This window comes from Rhinolophus sinicus, linkage group LG17 (assembly GCF_036562045.2).
Source record: "Rhinolophus sinicus isolate RSC01 linkage group LG17, ASM3656204v1, whole genome shotgun sequence".
NCBI lineage: Eukaryota > Metazoa > Chordata > Mammalia > Chiroptera > Rhinolophidae > Rhinolophus > Rhinolophus sinicus.
The window spans coordinates 675504-698662 of record NC_133766.1 but is presented as its reverse complement, the minus strand read 5'-3'; the positions used below and the strand labels follow the sequence as shown (position 1 = coordinate 698662).

General features: G+C 44.6%; 1 protein-coding gene across 4 annotated transcripts in view; it reads right to left on the bottom strand.

The window, feature by feature from the left end:
• Positions 1-23159, bottom strand: part of DDR2 (discoidin domain receptor tyrosine kinase 2) — a 99653-nt gene that overhangs the window by 76151 nt on the left and 343 nt on the right. The window contains exon 2 of one of the 4 annotated variants that reach the window (XM_074322059.1): positions 22631-22709. Coding sequence is in view for 1 of the 4 variants with exons in the window: in XM_074322055.1 (XP_074178156.1) it covers positions 1096-1228 (133 nt within the window). In the remaining 3 variants the exon portion in view is untranslated. Of the gene's footprint in view, positions 1-1095; positions 1335-22630; positions 22710-23159 lie in introns of those variants that run through there. The other 3 variants (XM_074322056.1, XM_074322055.1, XM_074322057.1) reach the window with 3 other exon arrangements.

Genomic DNA, 23159 nt, shown 5'->3' with positions numbered 1-23159 from the left:
CTTCAAGTCAGAGCAGCGCCTTTCAGGGGGACCTGGGGACGCGACCCCAGGAAGCACGCCGTGGGCCAGCAGCCTGGGGCAGGGTGAGCGCGGCCTCGGCGGCCCTTCTCTCCACAACATGGAACCGCCACCAAACTCTGTGGCGAGCTGGCGCCCTCGTGGTGACGCTAACTGAGCTCAGCCGTGAAATGAACGCGGAGCGGGACGAGCCCAGGATCGCAGTCAGGAGCCCCTCAGCTGGTTCTCGGCCCCACTACGCGCACGTCAGCCCCTGTGCCCCCCAGCATGTGCGCCGTGAGGCCAGGGGACCTCGCGAAGCCCCTCTAAGGACCCTGTGCTCCTCCAGGGGGAGGAGGTGCAGCCCATCGTCGGCAAAATGGTGCTGAGGCCCCACTGGCTCAACAGGGCGGACTCCCGCCTCCAGCGGCTGGCCTGACAGAGTCGGCCACTTGGAAAACTCTCCTTCCCCTTGGATGGGACTCCTGAGCTGCAGCCAGGACTCCGTAGCCCCAACTGCAAACAGCCCCACGTCTTCGATAACAAAGGGAAAGGCAGCCCAGGCCAGGGAGGCAGGCGGACGACCTGGGCAGCCCGTTCCCCTCCCGTCCACCCAGGCCCGGCTGCCCCGCAGCCCACGCTGCCCTCCTCACAGCGAATCTCCACTCCCCTCAAGAAGCACAAGCACAAAAGCTGCCCCTCCAAACCTCAGGGCCCCTGAACGCCAGCACGGCCGGCCCGGAACCCCAGCCCAGCCCCGCTCGCTCGGAGCTCGGCCTGTCTCGTCTGCCAACGGCTTCTCCAGCGATGCCGCTGTGACATGCGGCTGCGATGGACGCCTTGGTTCGGTTCCCATTTTCCTTGGTCGTTAGAGCTCTTTACTCTTGCCTCATAACGCAAATCCGGCCTCCCAGACACACGAGACCGGGGACTCCTCAAGCCAGGGGGCCTCCGGCCCCTTCCCTTCGTGGCCTCACTTCAAACCCCCTTCTGCCTCCTTTGTAAACTTTTCCGGAGGCGCCAGAAGTATAGTCAGAGCTTTCGTTTTCGGAAAAGAAAAATCATGAAGGAAAAAGAAAACACACGCATGTAACTTACGCTCATCCAGGAGTGCACAGCTGTGGAAAGAAGAAAGAGCGAGAATCCACTGCGCTCCCCGGCCCCAAAAGCAGCGCTTGTTGTGAGGCACTTCTTTTTCCCCTGAGCCGGTGGAGGAGCCCGGCGGCGGCATTCACCCACAGGCTGATGCAAGACGCCTTTGAGAGAAACCTTGCATTCTGAGGATTCCTGGGAACGCGCCAGGGAGCCCGGCATCCAGCATGTTGCACATTTGGTTTCAATTAGGAAGGGGGTTGGGAGGGAAGACGAGAGTCACCAATCAGAGCTGTTTTCTGTTTAGAGACTATTTCTTTTGACCCAAGGGACCACGGGCAAAGCTATAATTTACAGCAAAACCCATTCATAGAAGAAAAAATACGTATAACCAGAGGACAGTCTTAAAGACACAGCCGTCTTCTGCCACTTCCCCACCCGGCGACCCCACCTCATTTTTCTTACTTGGGCTGAAGCTACAAGCACAGCTTAAGGTTTGGGTCCTCTTCCAATGGAAGCTTCCAGGACAGTTGGGTCACGCACATGGCGTTGGTCTTCGGTTTTTTACTCATGAAAGCTCAGAGCTGAGCCCGCCCCTGAGAGGATCTGAGTCAGTCCGACCCCACAGCCCCCCACCAAGAACACTGGACACTTGCAGAGTCTGAGACCCATTTCCCCTCAGTTCCCAGGTGGTTGCTGCCTCCGAGGGTCTGCTGCTGTGCTGGATTCATGCTGCTAAATGGAAACACGAGCGTTTACAAGGACTTCCCAAGTTATTTTGAAAATCTTTTCTTTCCTTTTTCCTCTTTTTATTTTTTTTCCTATCCGTGGCCAGGGCCAGAGATCATGTGAAAGGGGAGAGCAGGCCCCGGGAGGAAGACTCCTCAGCTCCCTAAATGATAACTGATCGCCGTCTCCATCCTTCTGGGCACATGGCCTTAACACTTCGGAGCCCGGATCATTCCTGCCCGAGCTCCAGGCTGCCCTGGAGGAGATGGTGGGGGAAGGCGGGTGGCAAAGGGAGGTGAAGGAGACCTAGCCCACCTTGGAGACACGGCCTCCTCGTCAGGCACTTCCTTCCTTGGGGCTCCTGAGCCATGGCCATCTCGTCTCTGCTCACTCTGACAGGCTGTCTGGGCTGCACAGCCCCCACGATGAGAAAGGAGATGGGGTGCCAGGAAAGGAAGGGTGGGAAGGGACCGGATGGACAGTTCCCTAGTTTGGAGCAGGAGATACTTCTTAAGAGGAGAGGGGGGCAAGGAAGCTGCCAGTGGGATTATCCCGAGCCCAGCTGTCAGCAGGAAGCCCGAGCCTCATCGCTAGAGGACCTGCAGGTCACGAGGCTGCTCAGAGGTCAGCCGCTGAGATGGCTGAAGGAGAAAAGAGGACCAAGGAGAAAAAACTAAACTAGGGTGATTTTACCAAGAGAGGAGACAGGCAGAGATAAACCGACTAAGACGACACTTCTAATAACTCAGAATTTGAAGCCAGGTCCAGGGGTGACAGGCCAGGACGTTCAGTTCGACTCAGTACATACACAGTGCGCATTAATCGGCCCTGAGCTGGGCACTTGCCTGAGACCCTGCAGACACCTGGTTATGGAAACGGTCCTCTGTCACATGGATGGCGGATGGTGGGCGAATGGGTAAAGAAGATGTATATACACACGGCGGAACATTACTCAGCCATAAAAAAACAGGAAATCCTGCCACTTGTGACAACATAGATGGATCTTGACGGCATTATACTGAGTGACATAAGTCAGACAGAGAAAGAAATACTATATGATCTCATTTATATGTGTAATCTTAAAAAACAAGAAACATGAAAAAGCCCAACTCATAGAAAAGGAGGTCCGACTACTTGAGGTTGCAGGGGCGGAGGGGAGAGGGCTGTGGGGGAATTACAGGGAGGGGTCAAAGGTACAAAGTTTCAGCTGTGAGATGAGTATGAGGTGGAGGGAGTAACTCACACCTCGGTGACAAACCATGGTGACATCAGCTACCACCGCTGTCTGATATGTGAGAAAGTTAAGAGAGTCGATCCTACGAGTTCCCATCACAAGGAGATAATTCTTTTCCTTTATTCTGATTCTTTCTTTTCTTTTCATTGTATCCGAATGAGACAATGGATGTGAGCTGAACTTACTGCAGTCATCCTCTCCCAGTGTCCGTAAATCAAACCCTCATGCTGTACACTTACACCTACACACTGACAGATGTCAATTTGTCGTGCGGGAGACCCTGCTCGCTGTGCCATGTGTCATGCAGGGCGTCCGGCGGGGTCTCTGCTCCCGCTCCCCATACAAGAATGCAGGATATGGTGAGGCCAAAAAGGAACACCCACGGGGCCATAGGTAGGGGAGTCATACCACTATAGTCTCACTGGAGGCTGGGTTCACTGGATGTGGGACCTGCCATCCGTTTTCTCTGCAACCGACCGACGACTCTCGACGACTCTCCTCCGCTCTCCTCCGCTCTCCCCCGCTCTCCTCCGTAGCCGCAGCAGTTATATTAGTGTCCAATGGCTCAATGGTTACAGCTGACGGCCAATCAGTCACAGCTGACGGCCATCTACTACCCGAGCCAGCACCCTTCCACGTGAGGCCGAGAGCCTGTAAACTACTCTCTGGGGCTTTGCCCCCACACAATTATTCGAGAAAAAATTTTAAAAGCAAGAAATAGTCCTTGAATTCTCCCCAAACACCTAGGCCTGTAGTTGTTACCTCTCCGCATTAAAGACAGCATGACCTATCATTTCGCAGATTTGGTGCGACCACGGGTCAAATGCGGAAAACAGTGATGATTTCATCAAGCCCAGAGCTGATAAAGGACGGAGTCCGATAATTAGAAGGTGTCCAGCATAGCGTGTCCAGCATAACGTGTCCAGCACAACGACACCGGTTTTTAGGTGCTTCTCCTCCACAGGAGGCCGTCTGTCCGTGATGTGTCACAAGGACTTCAGCCTGAGCCAGAGACGTGGGGTCTGTGTGAGGAGACTGGGCCGCCCTGTCAGGAGTCTGTTGGGGTGAAGACCAAGGAGACTTCTGGGAAGAACCGCTGAGTGAAGACAGAAACAAGGGACAAAGACACCCCGACTGCACCCGAGCTGTGTCAGACGTAGGAGGAACCCTAAGAAAAGCACCACATCTTCTCAGGCAAGTCTGGGGTCTAACCTTGACAGGCCAAGAGTGAAGAGAGCGCGGCAACGCTGTTTTAAGGTGGAACACAGGTTCTCCTGCAAAGAGGCAGAGTGCTGCGAGGCTCAGAACATGACTCTGGGCCCTGGAGACCCGAATTTAAGGCTTGGTTCAGCTACTTGCTAACAGAATGACCTTGACTGGATGACCTAACCTCTCTGTGCCCCAGCTCCCTGGTACGTGGCCTAGACGGTCGTTGTAAAGAATAAGTGAGCTAATAAACACAGAGCGGTTCCAGCAGTAGCTGCCTCTGGGTGACCACTCAGTAAATTTTAACTGGCCAGCATACAGAAGACAGAACAAGATACATGCGGAAAGGTACAGAAAGAGAATGACTGTCAAGGAAATTAGGAAGCGTCAAAAGGACGGGATGGCCAGGGCTTGCATTGCATACCCAGGACTATCTCTGAGTCATAGAAAAACGAGCCTGCAGCCCATCGAGCCCACCTCCTGCTCATACACACACGGTTGCACGCTACAGACGGGGACCCGAGGCTCAGAAAGAGTGAGTAACTCGGCCCGTGGTGAACAACAGGCAGGGCGAGGACCAGGTCTCCCAATTTCCGATCCAGTACAGAGCAACCATCTCACAGGAAATGAGGCAAAGGTGACACGGCGGCTGATCAGAACCTGAGTGATTTACCCAAAGAATAAGAGAGACCCCAGGGAAAGGGACGAAGGCCACTGAGGGCCATCTGTACCAAACTGGCCTCATCTTGCAGACTCAACTCTCCAGCATGTTTATGTCTATTTTGAAATTAGTTTAAAAGATGGTGTCACTAGAAACAACCTACAAAATATCTAATCTGAAACACAATATTATATAATAATAATCATATACCAAAATGTGCCTTTTGAGAATAATGTCTGAGAAAATTTTAAAAGCAAAACAGGCAACCACACAGAAAACCTTCTGTGGAATGATAAAAATAAAAATAAAATATTGGTTGAACTTCCAATTTTCACTTTCAAACTCTGTCAAATGATGTGATTTCTGTATCCGGTTTTGTACTAAGAAGTCTCTGTTGTCTATGGAAAGCTGGATGAGTGTCTCAGTCAGGATGGAGATATGTTATTTTCAGATACATTAAACAAATCTGATACCCAATAGGTCAGATTAGGTTTCTGATTAAACAATGTGCTGGTTAAATATAGGACTTAAACCAGCACCAGTGGTTTGTTATTGTTCGGTTCTTCACAGAGAAGCAATCATTTGAGAGCCCAGCGATGGAGAAAAGAAAGGAAGGCAGTTTGGGGAATAATATAAAGAAACTTAATTTGCAGTTTCCCTAGAAAAGAAGAATCGAGTGAAAATAAAATTGGTGCTGGGTTTGGGGCTCTAAACAGGTCCAATGTGAAAAAGTAGATCATAGAAATGTGAAACTACCATCATCATTTCAGTTGCACACTTGAAAAAAATAGGGGGAAAATGTCTAAAATAGAACTTGTATTTGGCCTACCAACTGAAAATTGATATTTTCATTATGTTTTCAGTCAAGGGTTGATTTGCAAATACTAGGTACAGTTTTGTTTCATGATTTCAACAGCTTTTTCCTATATAAAATCTTCTGTAGAATAGAAAAGCAAGAAAAGACATATATTGGGAGTTTTTTTATGACAGCAGAGACCGGGGTCCCTGGGTCTCCTGTCTTACGTTCCTACAAAGGCGTAACAATGTTCTGGGTCCGGCTCTATCACTCACTGTCTCCTTTTGGTTCATTCACCTAAATCAGTCAAGATAAACAAAGGCTCCTGTCCCTTAGCGAAGCATCGGTTATAAATTATTCTGGTCTGAATCATGAAATTTAATGCTTCAGTTTGTCCACCAATAAAAATAACACCCTGTAAGGACAATGCCAGTATGTGTTTAAAGGAACTGTCAACGGAGAAAAACGCTTGCATCTTCTAAATGGTGTCCTTTAAAAATAACTCGCATGGAGGCGTCATCATATGCATTTGTACTCCTTCCAAAAATCAAAGTCACTGGGTCATTCACAAGATGCGGTCTCTTTTAAGTTAAAGCTTTAGGTTTGGGGTCATGTTCACAAACCTCGGGACATAAGTATGAAACAATTTGCCTGTGTGAGAAGTGTTGTGGCCAGTGTCTCCCATAAGGAGGAGTAACCTGGAGATTCAATTTTTAAAACATCAATTTAGCCCCTTCGAGATGACATGTTCACATGCATTTGTACCTCCTTCCACATCAGTTTGCATCCAAATGTTAGCAAAAGGAGAAGCATTTCCAGAACGGTAGAGTAAGCACTTCCCAAAATCTCCTCCTCCGTAAAAGTAACAAAAACACTGGGAAAAATGTCAAAATCAACGATTTCAAAACTCTGGAAATTAACCAAAGGCTTGCAACAATCTGAGGAGCATTATTGAAGAAAAATGGCTAAAATTAGGTAAGAATCGTTGAGCTTTGTGGAGTTTTAACTTGCTCTATTCTCATCCCCTTCTGCCCAGCTCTGTACTAGCCTTTAAAACCAGGAGCCTCGAAACCATGAGAGACGCGAAAACCAGCAGCCTAGTAGCCACTAGTGGGGACAGAGGAGTGTGTAGCTCCCCAAAAAGCAACATCTCCAGAAAACTGTCATTATTGTACCTGTCTGGTAACTGTGGAAAAGCTCCATTTATAAGGCTCGATATGACTCAATCCCTAGGACATTTGTCCAAAACAAGTAACTATGGCCATTAAATCAATTAATTAAATCAATTAGACCAATTGTGGCAAAGGTTTAACACTGCAGTTATGTAAGGTGGCAACACAAGTTAGGGCAAACAAGAGGCTGGCTACAAAACCTGAAAGGAAACTCTGGGTGTGCTACGTCCACAGGGAACTCTGAAAAGCCTGAACATATTCCTAGGAGAGCATACACATGTATAAGTCTGTAAGCATGCCCAGGAAAGATCTGAGAAAAGCCTAAATTCTGACTTCTGGCCAACCTTGAGGCTCTGTGCAAACAGGAAGTGAAAACTAAGAAAGAAGTGCAAGCTGCTGGTCAGTGCATCTGTGTGTCCCAAGAAGAGCCCCTCAGCAAAGAGAAGGAGACTTGTGGGTTCAAAGCTTTTAAGAAAATCTCTGTTCAATCAGTAACTGACCTTTAAGTTAATCTAGCAAAGATTCCAGTGGCCACACATGCAAAGAATACAGACTAAGGAATTAGTTAAGAAAAGTCACTAAACAAAGAGCAACAGTAAAAAACAAAAACAAACGAGCGAGGACAACCTGATTTCTGGGTTGCCACATTACATTATTTGAATTGTCCATTAAAAAAAAATGACATGCACACAATCAGAAAAGTATGGTTCACCCACGGAGGAAAAAACAATAAATAAAACCTATTTCCAAGGGAGACTAGATGCTGAACTTACTAGTGAAAGCCCTTAAACCAGCTATTATAAATATTTTCTAAGAACTAAAGAAAACCATACTCAAAGAATTAACAGTATAAGAACAATGACTCATCAAATAGATAATATAAATAGAGACAGAAGTTATAAAAAAGAACTAAGCAGAAATTTTGGAATTGAAAAGTACAATAACTGAAATCAAATATTCACTAAAGGGGCTCAACAGAAGATCTGAGCTGGCAGAAGTAAGAATCAGTGACCTTGAAGATAGATCAATAGTGATTACAGTCTGAGAAATGCAAATAAAAGGGAACCAACTCTCAGGGACCTGTGCGACACTAACAAGTGTACCAACATATGCATAACAGGAGTTCTGGAAGAAAAGGAAGGAGAAAAGGCCAAGAACAACATATGAACAAATAATGCCCAAGAACACACTAAATTTGATGACAAAATATCCACACACCCAAGATCAATAAACTCCAAGGAGAATAAATGTCAAAGGTCTATACCTAGACCCATTATAGTCAAACTACTGAATGCCCAAGACTGAAAGAGAATCCTGAAAGCATCAAGAGAAAAGTGAGGCATCATAACAAGAGATCCAAATTAAGATTAAATGCTGACCCACTGGATACCATGGAAGTCAGAAGGCAGTGGGATAACATATTTACTGTAAGTGTTGGAATAAAAACAATGCCAACCAAGAATTTCATGTCCTGTAAAACTATTCTTCAAAAATGAAGGAGAAATTAAGATATTATCATGTTTTTTAAAAACTGAAAGAATTCATTACTAATAGACATTCCCTGCAAGAAATCCTAAAGGGAGTCCTTCAGACTCAAATGAAAGTTCTCTAGATGGAAACTTGAATCCATATGAAGAAATAAAAACACTGGTAAAAATAAGTACACAGGTATATGTAAAACAGTATAAATGTATTTTTGTTTTTGACACTTTTCTCCTCCTAACTGATTTAGAAGACAACTGAATAGAGCAAGAATTATAAAAATGTATTGATGGTCTTAAAATGTAAAAAGATATAATTTATATAAATAATAATAGCAAAAAGGAGTGGGCAAGGAGCTATACTGGATACTAACTTTGGTATACTATTAAAATTAAATTGATATTAATTTAAATAGATTAAGTTAACATGTTAATTGTAATCCCAGGGAAAGCACTAAAAATAACATGTATTACATATTATATATATATATATATATATATATATATATATATATATATATATATGTATATATTCACAATTTATATTATATATGACATATATATGTGTCATATATATATCATATATATAAAGAAAAAGCAAGGGAATTGCAGTGGCACACTAGAAAAATATCTATTTAACACAAAAAAGAGGTATTAATGTAGGAATAGAGGGGAGAAAAGACATAAGGCGAATAGAAGACAGTGACAAAATGGCAGGTGTAAATCCTACATTAGTAATTACATTAAATGTAAGTGGGTTAAACTTCCAATCAAAAGGCTGAGATTTGAAGAATGGATTAAAATATATTTATGTGTGTATTTTCTTTATAATATTTTCTATATACAAGATCATGTAGTATGAAAATACTTTTCTCCTTTCACACCAAGCTAAATTCTTTTTCTTTCTCTTTCTTGTCTAATTGCTCTGGACCTCCAGTGTGATTATGAATTAAAGTGGACATCCTTGTCTTGTTTCTGATCTTAAGAGGAAAGCTTTTAGTGTTTCATTGTTGAATATGATGTTATTTGTAAATTTTCATAAATGCCCTTACCCAGATTAAGGCAGTTTCCTTCTCTTCCTAGATTGTTGAATGTTTTCATCATAAAAAAGTGTTGGATTTTGTCAAATGCTTTGTCTTCATCAATTTAGATGATCATGTGTTTTTTCCTTTCATTCTATTAACGTGGTGTATTAAATGGAATAATTTTTACATGTTGAATTTCTATTTCACTCTTGGTAAAAATGCCATTTGTTGATGTGTAAAATCCTTTCAATATACTGCCTTATTCGTTTTACTAGTATTTTATTGAGGATTTTTGTGTCGATGTTTATAAGTGATAGTGTTCTGTAGTTTTCTTCCCATGATGTCTTTGTCTAGTTTTAGTATCAGGGTAATACTGGCCCCATCAAATGAGTTAGAAAATGGTTCCTTTTCTCCTATATTTTGAAATAACTTCAGAAAAATTGATGTAAATTCTTCTTGAAATGTTTGGTAGAATTCACCAATGAAGCCATCTAGGCATGTAATACAAAAGATTTCCCAGAACTGAAAGACATAAATCTCAAGTTGAAAGCATCCTCAAGAAGCCAGCAAAGTTAATGAAAAATGTTTCACACCAAGGAATTTTATCATGAAATCAGAAAAATAGAAAAGAAAGATGCCCAAGGCTTAGAGAGACCACACAACACAACAGTGCTCCATACTGGGAATCAGTATTGCATCCAATTTCACAACAGCAATACTGGAAGCTCGATGACAATGACTCAGTGCCTCCTGAACCTGAAGGAAAATCTCTCCAACCTAGAACATTGGGCCCAGCCAAAATGTCTATCAAGTGTGGCAGTAAATAAAAATATATTTTTTTTAAGATTTTATTGGGGAAGGGGAACAGAACTTTTATTCTGTGTGTGTGCTTCCAGGATTTTTTTCCAAGTCAAGTTGTTGTCCTTTAAATCTTAGTTGTGGAGGGTGCAGCTCAGCTCCAGGTCCAGTTGCCATTGCTAGTTGCAGGGGGCACAGCCCACCATCCCTTGCGGGAGTCGAACCGGCAACCTTGTGGTTGAGAGGACACGCTCCAACCAACTGAGCCATCCTGGAGCTCAGCTGCAGCTCAGCTCAAGGTGCTGTGTTCAATCTTAGTTGCAGGGGGCACTGCCCACCATCCCTTGCGGGACTCGAGGGATTGAACTGGCAACCTTGTGGTTGAGAGCCCACTGGCCCATGTGGGAATCGAACCGGCAACCTTCGGAGTTAGGAGCACAGAGCTCTAACCGCCTGAGCCACCAGGCCAGCCCAATAAAAATATTTTAAAGCATGCAAAGACTCAAAACCTTACCTTTCATGCACCATTTCTTGGGAAGGTACTGGAGTATGCTCTCCATCCTTGCAAGGGAGTAAGCCAGTGAAAAAGATGTGGAAACAGCGGGTCCAACATAGAGAAGGAGTGAGAGGAAGTACCTGCACAGACGCCATGAATTGCAGAACAACTAGTCCAGGTGGGAGGGGAGAGGAGAGAGACATGTCTGATGTTTCAGTGCTTTGAAACTGAAATTTAGATATATTGCTTTGCATTTGAGAGATCTTTTAAAACATTTGGACAAAATAGCAGTGGTTAAATAGCTAAGCAAATGGAAGAACAAGGAAATTATTAACTCTAGATTAAACAAAAAGTTGTGTATAAAAGAAAGCATAATGATAGTACACTACCTGGAGAAAGTGTGGGGGTATTTCTATAACCATAATACTGTCAATGCTAATATTGATTTGACCTAATGTTGTGCGATAACCATATTGGGAGGATATTGGGAGGAGGAATGGGAGACGATAAACAAGGTATTTAGAAAGCTAGGCTCTCATCTACCATAACAGAAAGCTAATGCTAACATCTACAACTGATAAATTTATAAATCATACTATATGCATAAATACATGTACATAGAAATATAGAAGTGAATACGAGAAGAAAATGCTACAAGAACTTAAAGTGGTTACTTCTAGGAAACAGGACTGGGGGGGCTGAGTAGGAGTGGGGCAGAGAACTGGTATTTTTAAAACAACCCTTTTGCTATCATTTAATTTTCTAAACACATCAAGAGAAGTACAAATTAAATTAAAATTTTCAAGTAACATTTTAGTGTAAATGAATTTATCAGACCCTTTTCTCAAAAGGGCTTTTGTTGGAGTGAAATCTAAAGAGAGCATATAAAAATAAGAAAATTTCACTAATTTCTACAATCCATACTGTTGGTACTATTTCTGAGACTCAGTTCTGGGTCCCATCCAACCCTTCCCGATCCTGCTGTAGAGTTTCCACCATTTTATCCACACCTAGACCTTTCATTACTCTCAGTTAACCGATGGCCCCTATATTCTAACTCCAGCTGCCCTGGAATCCAGTCTGAATTTTGTCACCAACTAGCCATGTAACTTTGAGGGGGTGACTTCCCCTTTGGTCCTCGGGTGTCTCATCTACAAAATACTCAGACTAAGTGATTTCTTAGTCCTTCTGCAGATGGGAGTGGTAACAACAGAGACGTTTTCCTGGGCCGAGCTGTGGTAGGACCCTTGGGGAACAGTGATCTGGAGAGGGAAGAAGAGGGCTGGTGGAGCATTCGTGTTGGAATTCTGGGATAACACACGGAGCCCAACAATTCTAGAACCTCTGGTTCACTTTCTCCTAATGCCTGAGCTTTTGAAACTGCTGCCCTCTAGTGCCCAGAAAACACCTACCAGGAAGGCAGCCAAGGCCGCGAGAATGGAGGCAGCCAGGACAAGACCCCGGGGCGCAGCGGGCGCAGAGGAACTAGCCCATATACACTCAGGAAATGAGTGAGAAAGCAAAATGAACCCATCCTCGCCCTCTAGGTCAGCTCATGCCAGCCCGACAGCAGGCCAGATGAGGGCAGGATGAGCAAGGGGCCACATTCCAGAGGAGCGCAGACAGCTGCAGAAACAAACCTCCACGTGTCACTGCTGGAAGGGCAATGAAACAGGGACACAGGATACCAGCGTGAGGCAAAAACAGCTCTTTCCTTATAGATGCTAATTGAAAAAATACTAGGGGCCTTCAGTTTGGCCATTACTTGGATAGTCTCATCTCTGACTGAGAAGAGGTAAGCAAAGCAGTTAGTCTTACAACTTCGTCATGGGGCGGGGCGGGGAGTGGGATGGAAAGGGGGGGCGTTAGTTTTTGACTTCCACCTGCAACCCAAGGCACAAACTGCAGGTTGTGGATTTTCTTCTCACTGCCCAGAAGCAAGTTATCAAGATTCCTGCCCCATTTCGCAAAAGCTCAACCAATGAAACTGAATAGAATTTAGTGTCTTCGGGCCTTTTCCATGCTGAGGCAGTCAGACCAGTGCCAAATTCAGCCTGCCAAATGCACTGCCCCTCAGTGCGCCGCTTATGAGCTGTGGACAGATGTGTGCTGAGAATATACTAAAGGGAGGGAAAAGAATATGAGAAAAACTCTTCCACTGAAACAACTACATTATCTAAATATAGCCCAGTTCTACTATCAAACGTTGATTAGTTATTCCCAGAACTGCACCTCTATTCCCTGCAAACAGCCCCCCTCTCTCTCCTTCTCCCTCCTTCCGCTCTCTCCCTCTCCCCTATAAATTAAAAAGAAATGGAGTGTAGGCTCAAACAGTGATTGGCTTGGGGCTGGGGTTGCATAACCTTGTCCATCCCCTTACTTCACACAAACCTGGGTGTAGCTCTGGTGACAGCCATCTGATCGTCATCTGGTCTCTCTCGCTGTGCCTATGACACTTCTGACACTTCCTCCTTTGAGACTGCAGGCGGAACCGATCTCTTACCAAGTTGCCTTTCACTTGAACTGCTGATTTGAGGCTCACTGAACACAACTGTTCTCCTTCGTTATTCGTTTTTCCCCATTCCTCCTTGACCTTGATAGCTTCAGAATGGCCACACAACTAGTCCACTCCTTCACTCTTCCCAAAGCTTAGCTGGTGCATATACCATTCTTCAGAATGTTGGGGTTAGAAGGCATGGCAAGCAGCAGCACAGCACAATAATTAAATGGGCTTTAGAGTCAGATAGACTTGGATTTTAATCCCTGCTGTGCCATCTACTAGTTGTGGAATTTAGGTAAGTTATTTAAACGCTCTTTGATGAGTGAATTATTTTAAAATGTATTTTTAAACTTCGAAATGCAGAGTAATATATCTTCTTTCTTTTTAACTGAGGTATAGAGTCAAAGAATAAAATTAACAAATCTTAAGTGTCCAGTTTGATGAATTTTTAAAAACACACACGTGTAATCACAGCTGGTCAAAATACAGCCTATTTCCAGCTCTCAGCAGGGCCCCTTCTCCTCCTAACTCAACAGGTACGTCTTCCATAGACACTACTATGCTGACCTTTGTCGTCACAGATTAGCTTTGCTAATTCTTGACCATCATATAAACGGCCCAGTACAGTGTGTACTCGTGTCTGGCTTCTTCCTCCCAACATCATCGCGAGGCCATACGCTAAATTTGTTTAACTTTTTAAGAAACTGCCACACTGTTTGCCAACATGGCTGCCCCATTTTATATTAGCACCACCAACATAGGAGAGGTCCACAGCCTTGTCGACTTTTTGCATGGTCAGTCTTTTCGATTCAAATTAATAAGTCATGGTACCTCGTCATTATGGTTTTCCTTCCATGTCCAAATGACTAACGATGGTCAGCATCTTTCACGTGCTTATCAGTCATCAGTGTCTTCCTCACTGAAGTATCTGTTAAAATCTTTTGTCCATTTTAAAAATTAGATTTTCTTATTGAATTTTTAGAGTTCTTTATGTATTCTGTATACAAGTCCTTCGTCAGATATGTGATTTGTAAATATTCTCTCACAACTTATAGCTTGTCTTCATTCTCCTAAAAGTGTCTGTCAAAGAACAGAAGTTCATAATTTTGATAAAGTTTGATTTATTGTTTTGATTTTTTTTTTTTTTTTTTTTTTTTTTTTGGATTGTGCTTTTGGATATCTAATTGTTCCAGGACCATTTACTTAAAAGACTATTCTCTCTCCAAAAGTGCAGAGAAACGCCTACTTTTGTTGAAAATCAATTGACCATACATGTGAGGGTCTATTTCTAGAGTCTGTTCTGTCCTGTTACCTTGTCGTCATTACTGCACTATCCTGATTACTGAAGCTTTACAGTGAGTCTTGACATCAGGCATTACAAGTTCTCCAACTGTATTCTTCCTTTTCAATGTTGCTGTGGCTTTAAAATCTTCTTGTTAATTTCTACAAAAATGGCTGCTGGATTGGGATTAAGTTGAATCTACAGATTAATTTGGGGGGAATTGACATCTTAACAGCACTAAATCTTATTTGTTTTTGTAATTTCACTCAGTGTTTTGTCATTTTCAGTGTACAGATCTTTCATATATTGGTCAAATTTACCCATAATCATTTTATGTATTTTAACATTATTATAAATGATAGATTTTTAAAATTTTGATGTCTAATTGTTGCTAGGCTATAGAAATACAATTTTCGTATATTGATTTCATATCCTACAACCTTGCTAAACTAAGTTATTAGTTCTAATTTCATTTATGCAGATCCCATAGGATTTTCTAGGTAGATGTTCATGACGTCTGCAAAAAGACTAGTTTACTTCTTCCTTTCCAAGCTGGATGCCTCTGTATCTTTTCCCTGCCCTATTGCAACGACTAGAACTTCCACATGACACTGAATAGAAGTGGCGATGGCAAATACACGGCCTTGTTCCTGATTTTAGGGCGACAGCATAGCCTTTCACCATTAAGTGTTAATATTAAACTGTAGGATCTACTTACATGATGACATCTGTTTACTTATCCCTTCTATCCCAGTGCAGTGAGACTTTTCATCAGGAAAGAGGGCTTAATCTTGTGAAATGCATTTTTTAAGACATTATTGGCATACAATCTCCTGTTAGTTTCTGGCGTACCTCAAACTGACTCGATATTTATATGCATTACAAAGTGATCCCCCATAATAGGTGTATTTGTCATAGAACCCAGCAATTCCACTTCTGGATATTTCCCCAAAGAAAACAAAAACACTAACTCAAAGAGATGACTGCACCCCCATGTTCACTGCAGCGTTATTCACAATAGCTAAGATGTGGAAGCCACCTAAGTGTCCAGTGAAAGAGGAATGAATAAAGAAGACGTGACACATATATACAGTGGAGTGTTACTCAGCCATAAAAAAGAATCAAATCTTGCCATTTGCGACAACATGGATGAATCTAGAGGGTGAAATGCGTTTTCTGAACCTATAATTTGTCTATAATTTTTAGCCTGTTAAAATGGTAAATTATGTTGATTAATTTCAAATGTTAAGCTAACCGTGCATTCTTAGGATAAACCCCACTTTGTTCTGTTATCTATTTTATATATCATTGGATTCAATTGCTAAAATTTTGTTAAGAATTCTACAACTAGTATAACACCCTCTAGGTCCATCAAAAGCCAGACAGAGAAAGGCAAATACCATATGATCTCACTTGAATGTGGAATCTAAAAAAAACAAAATAAACAAACAAACAAAACAGAAACAAACTCATAGATACAGAGAACAAACTGACGGTCGCAAGATGGGAGAGGGGTAGGGAGATGGATGGAAAAGGTGAAGAGATCAAGAAATGCAAATTGGCAGTTGCAAAAACAGTCACAGGGTGTAAACTACAGCGTAAGGTATATAGTCAGTAACACTGTATGACTATCTATGGTGTCAGGTGGGGACTAGACTTATGGGGGGGATCACTTTGTAAATGTCTGATCACTATGTTTATACCTGAAACTAACATAATATTGTATGTCAACTGTAATTGAAAAATAAAACTTTTTTAAATTGAAAAAAGATGTCTGCTGTAAAAACGTAAGAGGACGTCTACACCTGTGTGGGTGGCAGCCACTGAGATGGCTCCTGGGGCCCTGCTCCTGGCATCACGACCTGGAGTCCCGTCTTCCCACGTGGTGCAAGACCACACAACACCGTGGAGGTGCGGCCGCCTGGCACCTGAGCTCAGCCTCCAGGCGGCGCTGTGGCAGCCGAGTCGCCTGCCCTCTCCCCTGCCGGATCAGTCCTGCGGAGGAAAGCCGGCGGCCTTGCGGGGAGCTGGCCTCTGGAGAGCCCACGTGGCAAAGGAACGGGAACTCTTGCCCAGGGCTGCACGGGACAGCTTGGCACCGCGTTCTGCAGCCCCAGTCAAGCCTTCAGATGACTGCCACCTTGGCTGCCAGGCCGACTGCAGCCTCGTGAGAGAGCCTGCGCCACAGCGACCGGCTAAGCCACAACCTGGGTTCCTGACCCTCAGGAACTGTAAGAAAGTAAACATGTGCCGTCATGCAGCAATAAACAATGATTAGGGACACCATTAAGTTACGTGGAAGCAGTCTGATCCTTTCAGGTGTTGCTTTGTCAGTCTGGACAAGACCTGCATTTAGTCTGGCCAGAGCCTCCTTAGTTGTCCACGCACTACGCTGGGAACTCCGAGGTTCCCCGCGGGGCCGCGCCTCCGCGTCCTGTCCGCCTCCTCTCCTCGGCCGCGAGCACTTTACACCGTGGGCACTCGGGTGCCTTCGCAGACCTCCAGCGTTTCCTCTGCGCAGCGCTCTTCCCCAGGACTCTTCCCTTGCTCTCCAGCCACCTGGGCTTCCCCAGAATCTGAGCTACACCTCCCACCTCATGCAGGCGCCCAGCATCCTCCTGGTCCCCCATCCTCCAGGCAGCAAACTGGGACATTCGTGGGGCTCACTTCATGTGTGTCCTGTCTCCCAGAGACCACCCGCCTTGGTGGCCTGATGTGCAATGTCTTGTGTTCCAGTGTTTCATTTATTTTATCTGTTTTTTCAGTTGTTTCGGGTGGGAGGGTAAATCCAATCTCTGTTCATTAGAAGTGGAAGTTCCAATACATCTGTCTTAAGCTCCAAAGAATCAAAACCAACAGCATATGTGTGGAGAGATTCACTCTAAGGAACTGACCCATTCAGGTGTGGGGGCTGCAAGGCCACAAGCTGCAGGGGAGGCAGGAGGGCTGCAGAGCCCGGGACGACCAACACCACAGGGCACATGTGCGCCCTGGGCAGAACTGCTCGCTGGGAGAAGTCAGTCTTTGTTTCATGAGGCCTTCCACTGATGAATGAGGCCCACCCCGTGATGAAGGGCAATCTGCTCTACTCAAAGTCTAACCATCTAAATGTTCATCTTACCTAAAAACACCCTCACAGAAACATCCTGAACGTTGGATCCAATATCTGGGCACCATGGCCTGGCCAAGTTCACCCATAAAAATTAACCGTCGCAGTAATATAAAGAAATTAAATAATTACACTGATAGTTAGGAACCAAGATTTTTCGCAAGAGAAAAGGCCACAAACATAAAATCAAAGAAGTACCTGATTTTGTTAGATTGGAATTTCCAGTATAAACTCCTGTCACCTATTTCTTTTGCAAAACAAACCAAATGCACTTTCTAGCTCAATCGTCTAAAAGGCTCTAGAACCTCTAGCAATAACCATTCCTAGTGCTCAGATTACAGCATCTACCCACCGTACAAGGAGCCAGGGCTGTTCAGAGCAACGGCTCCCTCTGGCAGGCTGGACTCCTTTCCCAGTGCTGGGCGCCACTGGGGACCTCTCTCTTCAAAGGGCTTGAAGGCTCATTTGAAGGTGACCTCAGTGAAGCATGTAGGATTATCCAGACTTGACTTGCATTCTGGGAGCATACAGATAGCAGTGCGGTGCCACGGTTCCTGGAAACTGACCCCTGGCACACACCCTGACTACAGTTACTGTCTACACTCTCCTCCCACAGAGGACTGGATCTTTCTAGAATGGAGTCTCTCCTTTGGTCCAAGAGTGCAGACTTGATTCCACAAGTAAATTTAGATTTACAAACCTAAATAGTCATAGCAAGGATTTCTCCTAAATAAAGCCGGAAAGTAAATGTGTCACAATAAATTAGTTCATAAATACATTTTTATATAAAAAAATCTAAGCCTGTATTCTTAAAAAGAAAAAGAAACAAACCTGTCTAGGGTAGGGCTAGAAATGTTTCAGTTGGTTCTGAGACATCTGACCATAGCAGAAAGCAAAGAAGCAACAAAAGAGTGCTGGAGTCTTGTCAGAACACAGAGCCAGCTCACAGTGCTCGCTGGCCGGAACCAGTGATGATGATGATGATGGGGACACATCACACATGTCCTTAGGGCTCAGGTGCTCACTGTGATTGTCAGGACCAGGGAGCACTTCCCACATCACCTTTGGGGAGTGCTAGGGACTAAGTCCTCATTCCGGAAGCATTTATCCCGCTTCTACTGCACTAGGTAATCAAACAATCAATGACAGTTTTTCTTTGTAAAACATCTTGTTAAGAAGTACAAAGAAATGATAGAAAAACTCAATTTTCCAGCCCCTAATGAAATAATGGATCTAGAAAACAATCATCAGTAACTGCTAAGACATTAAATGAAAGGTTGACAGGAACTCTATAATGGCGGGAGCAGGCTGATAATACCCAACTGAAAACACTGATCACGCTCAACGTCACAAAAAGAGAGAATTACGTGCTTTCTGATGAGACTCAGTAGGAAGGATGCAGCACTATCTATGAACTGTATTTTATCCAAGTAAAATGGGGCTGAATCTGATCAAACCTCATATACAACCACAGTTTTCAGGAAATATGGGGGATAGAAGAACATGTTAAAAGACACCAGGGAAACAAAATCCAAAATGGACCAATTTATACTGGGAAAATAACCAGTTTTTTCCAACAAACAAATATTGGGGGGAAAAGAAAAAGAGGGAGGAGGACCCACCCAAGATTAAAAATCATTTAAGACACATAACAGTCAAAGGCAATAAAAGTACTTTAGAACCTGATTCAAATAAACCAATATAAAAAGATATGCCTGAGACACTTGGGGAACTTTGAACACTGGCTGGATAAGCTGATATCTTAGTCCGTGTGGGCGGCGATGACACAAACATCACAGACGGGTGGCTTAGGAACTACAGACATGACTTCTCACCATCCTGGAGGCCGGCTGTCCAAGGTCAAGGCAGATTCGGTGTCTGGTGAGACCTGCTTCCTGTGTCATGGACAGCTCTCCTCACCGTGTCCTCACGGAGTGGAAGGGAGGAGGGAGCCCTCTTGGGGTCCCTTTATAAGGACACTGATCCCATTCACGAGGCTCCGCCCTCACGACCTCATCGCCTCCACAGGCCCTGCCTCTGATACCACCACGTGGGGGTTAGGATTCTCACATATGAATATTGGAGGACACAAACATTCAGTCTATAGATGATATCAAGGAATTATTATTATTAAGCTTGTTCAGGCGTGGTTATATATAGAATAGAAAACTGGAATTCTAAATAAAACTAGAATTCTGTTTCTTAGATATATACTGAAGTATTACATGTAGAATTGATTTTAAAGTAATTCAGTGGGGTAGTGAGGGGTGGGGATTAAATAAAACAGGATTAGCCAACAAAGCTAAGTAATAGAGGCTCACAGAGCGATGATGACACACTTGTTGTTATGTGTTCAGAACCCTGAAAACACTGTCTGTATATTTGGTGTCACTGCTGACGCAGAGCTTTGGCAGGCCTCTGAGGCCTCGTGTTTACTAGCCTGGTAACACAACCCTGAACCCCACCTTCCCTCCGAGGACTCCTTGGGCGTCTCGCAGAAAGGCTCAGTCTCAGAGCCAATCACCTTGAATTCCTCCAGCACACAGGGCTCACACAGCCCTCCGAGCAGAGGCGCTATCATGTTTCATAACGGAAGGAGCTCCAAGGTAGGCTCAGGTCAGAGGTCAGCGTGGGAAGGGCACGCTGCCCCTCACCGTGCCCCTCGCCGTGCCCTTCACCACGATGGCGCAGTGTGCATTCCATCACTGAAGGTGCGCTCACATCGCCACCTCACCACTGCCAGCTCTCTCCCACCTTTACCTGATCTGATCTATCCACGTGAACATCCTTGCTTTATTCTTCCTTTCAGCCTTTATAAAAGGTAAAACTTTTCATCATAAAATTACTAAAAATGCATCATCCAAAAATTTATGAAATAGAAAACCCCACACGTAATGCCATCCACACACCATTTTACTTTTTACTTCTCATTCAGCCTGAAACTCATCACATTTTTAAACCAAATTATTCATTAACTTTTCCTTCTCTCCTACCACCCCCACCCTCGTGTTAGGAAATGGTGAGTCAGAGAGGGACAGAATTTGGAAAGAGTTGCATTCAGGGTGGTTCTCGGAGATGTTTGTACGACGGGGTCAGTCCGGATGCCTGTTTCCCTCCTGTCTGTGCTGCTCTCCTCACGTGAAACGCTCTTCACGCTTTGCGGCTCTTGCCTAATTTTCAAAGCCAGAGCACATTCGAATTCCTTCCCATCCCCTGGTTGCTGACTAAGTCTACACCTCCGTCCGCAGTTCTCACTGCCCTGGCATTGTTGAGCACCTCACCACAGGAACAACCCCTAGAACTTTCTAAACGTCTCCAAGTGGCTCAGAGACTCAGACGCGTCTGGAAACCAACCGTGTTCTCACAGCTTCTCGTCCTAGTCAGGTCTCACTAGCTCCGTGTCCACTCTTTTACCACCATGGGTACCCTTCCCATGGTGTTTTGAAGACTAACGGTCACATACAATGCATCTACTTGCTTTCTGGCTAAGCTCGTCCTGCTCTAGGAACACGGCCTGTTTCTCCCGAGTTTCTGTTCTATTTGGTGCCATTCTGAAACCATCCATCGGCCCCCACACTCTCCAGCGGCAGTGCCTCTCTAACTCCAGCGAGCATGTGACCTGGGGGGCTTGCCACAACAGACTTCTGAGCCCACCCCCAAACGTGTAATGCAGTAAGTCTGAGAATTCGCATTTCTAACATGTTTCCAGGTCAGAGACCACAGAAGAAAACCACAGGCTTCCTTCCTAATTAACCCTGTAACTTGGCCTCACCTGGCAACCTGACCCAATTAAGTGACCCCCGCCTTCCTCTCCCAGAGGAAGAATCTCCCTCTAATAATTGATTGCTGAAGCACAATACAAGTTTGGAATTAAGGCAATTAAATCTAAGAAATCAGAGTTAAATTATTTGAGTGCTTACTATGGGTAAAGCCTGGTTCTGATTACAGAAGCCTCACTGGTTTTTCCTAATACATGTTAGAAGCACTAAGGCATATTTTCTTGTGGGAATATAAGCCCCTAGCCCCAATCTGAGAGGGGAATAGCTCTGCTCTCGAAACGGTGGGGCTCTCTGTGGAGGAGCCTGGCACACCAAACGCCAGCTCACGACCGGTAACTGTCACTGAACTTAATTCCTTACACCAAGTACTAAGTTCTCTTTCCACTGTGTTAAGTGGGTTCATTCTCTCTTTCACCAGAATGCCAGCTGTGTAAGGAGAGGACTGTTGTGTTTCTCTCCCCGGTCATGCTGTTCCTGTGACAAGTACCCGGCCCGTACTGGCTGACTCATCCCCTCATCACTTCCCAGCATGCTTTTCATAACTGGGGCCCTGAGAAGGGTGGTGAATTGCAAAAGCTTCCATCTCTGCCAGTAGAAAACCAGATTTCCAGGCCAGCTGAGTGATTCGTGTTTTAGTCACTGTCCTGGATTGGGCATGATTCCTGCCTCTTTTTACCTGGACAACTAAGATCGGATGTATCATGAAGAATCACAAGTACAGGCTGGGGACAGTAGCTGGGGTCGGAAAGACAAGCCCGTTACCATCACCGCCCAAACTTCAGGAACAGAAGGGCTAGAAATTAAAAATGCAATGCTTTTGGTTCACCTTCCGGTATGTGTCACTAATAATTCCTCTTTAGACGTCAAAACTGGATCCGTTTTGAGAAGCAGGCGGGAAGAACCAGAAGTCAAATATTCAGACAGCGTAAGCGCATCCGTGATTCTCAGCAGTTACTAGCACAGGTGGGGGACAAACTCAGGTGACTGCTGACTGTCACACACACATGACCGCTCCATGTCCGGGGCGTTCGGACTCCTATTTTTATAGACATTTACCCAACTCTGTGTTTTCTGAACAGAGCAGTTACTTCACACAAGGCTCACGAGGAGCACAACGTCGTCACCCACACTCCACGGCCGACGGCACCGGGTCCCACCTCGGCCCCTCTCCCATCTGTGCTGCCACCGCCCCTTCCCTGCCATTACTGGAGTCGTCGAAGTGACGGGGAGGAGACAGGAGACGAACACTCAGGAAACAGGGAAGGAAGCATACCCTCAGCTGTGAACTGCTGCGCTCTGTCCTCACACGGGCGAGCTGCTTCAGACGGAGAACGCAAACCTCACAAGTCCTTCTGAGCAACGGGATGGATAACAATAGCAAAATTGGGCTGTTACTGACATAAAACAGAAAATATGCTAAATACATTGTTTAGGCTTTAGCACAAAAATAAATTCAGACATCAATATCATCCGATCTTTAAAAGAAACACGGATCCTTAAACACTTTACTTCTACAGAACAAAAGCCCCGCCCATGACATCTTACGACAACTTGTCAGTGGAAAATAAAATGTATTCATCTCTTCTCTGGCCATAATTTTTAGAATTTTCATTTGTCCAGATGCTAATTTTATATGCTTTGGGTCAACACTTAAATGCTATATACAATGTATGTCTAAAGCTCAAATTTTCGTGTAAACTATATTTTAGACCTAGAGAACCTTACCTAATGACCGTATTTCAAGAACCCCCTTAGTCTCTTTTTTTAATCTTCTAGCTGAAAACAAACAAACAAACCTGGAA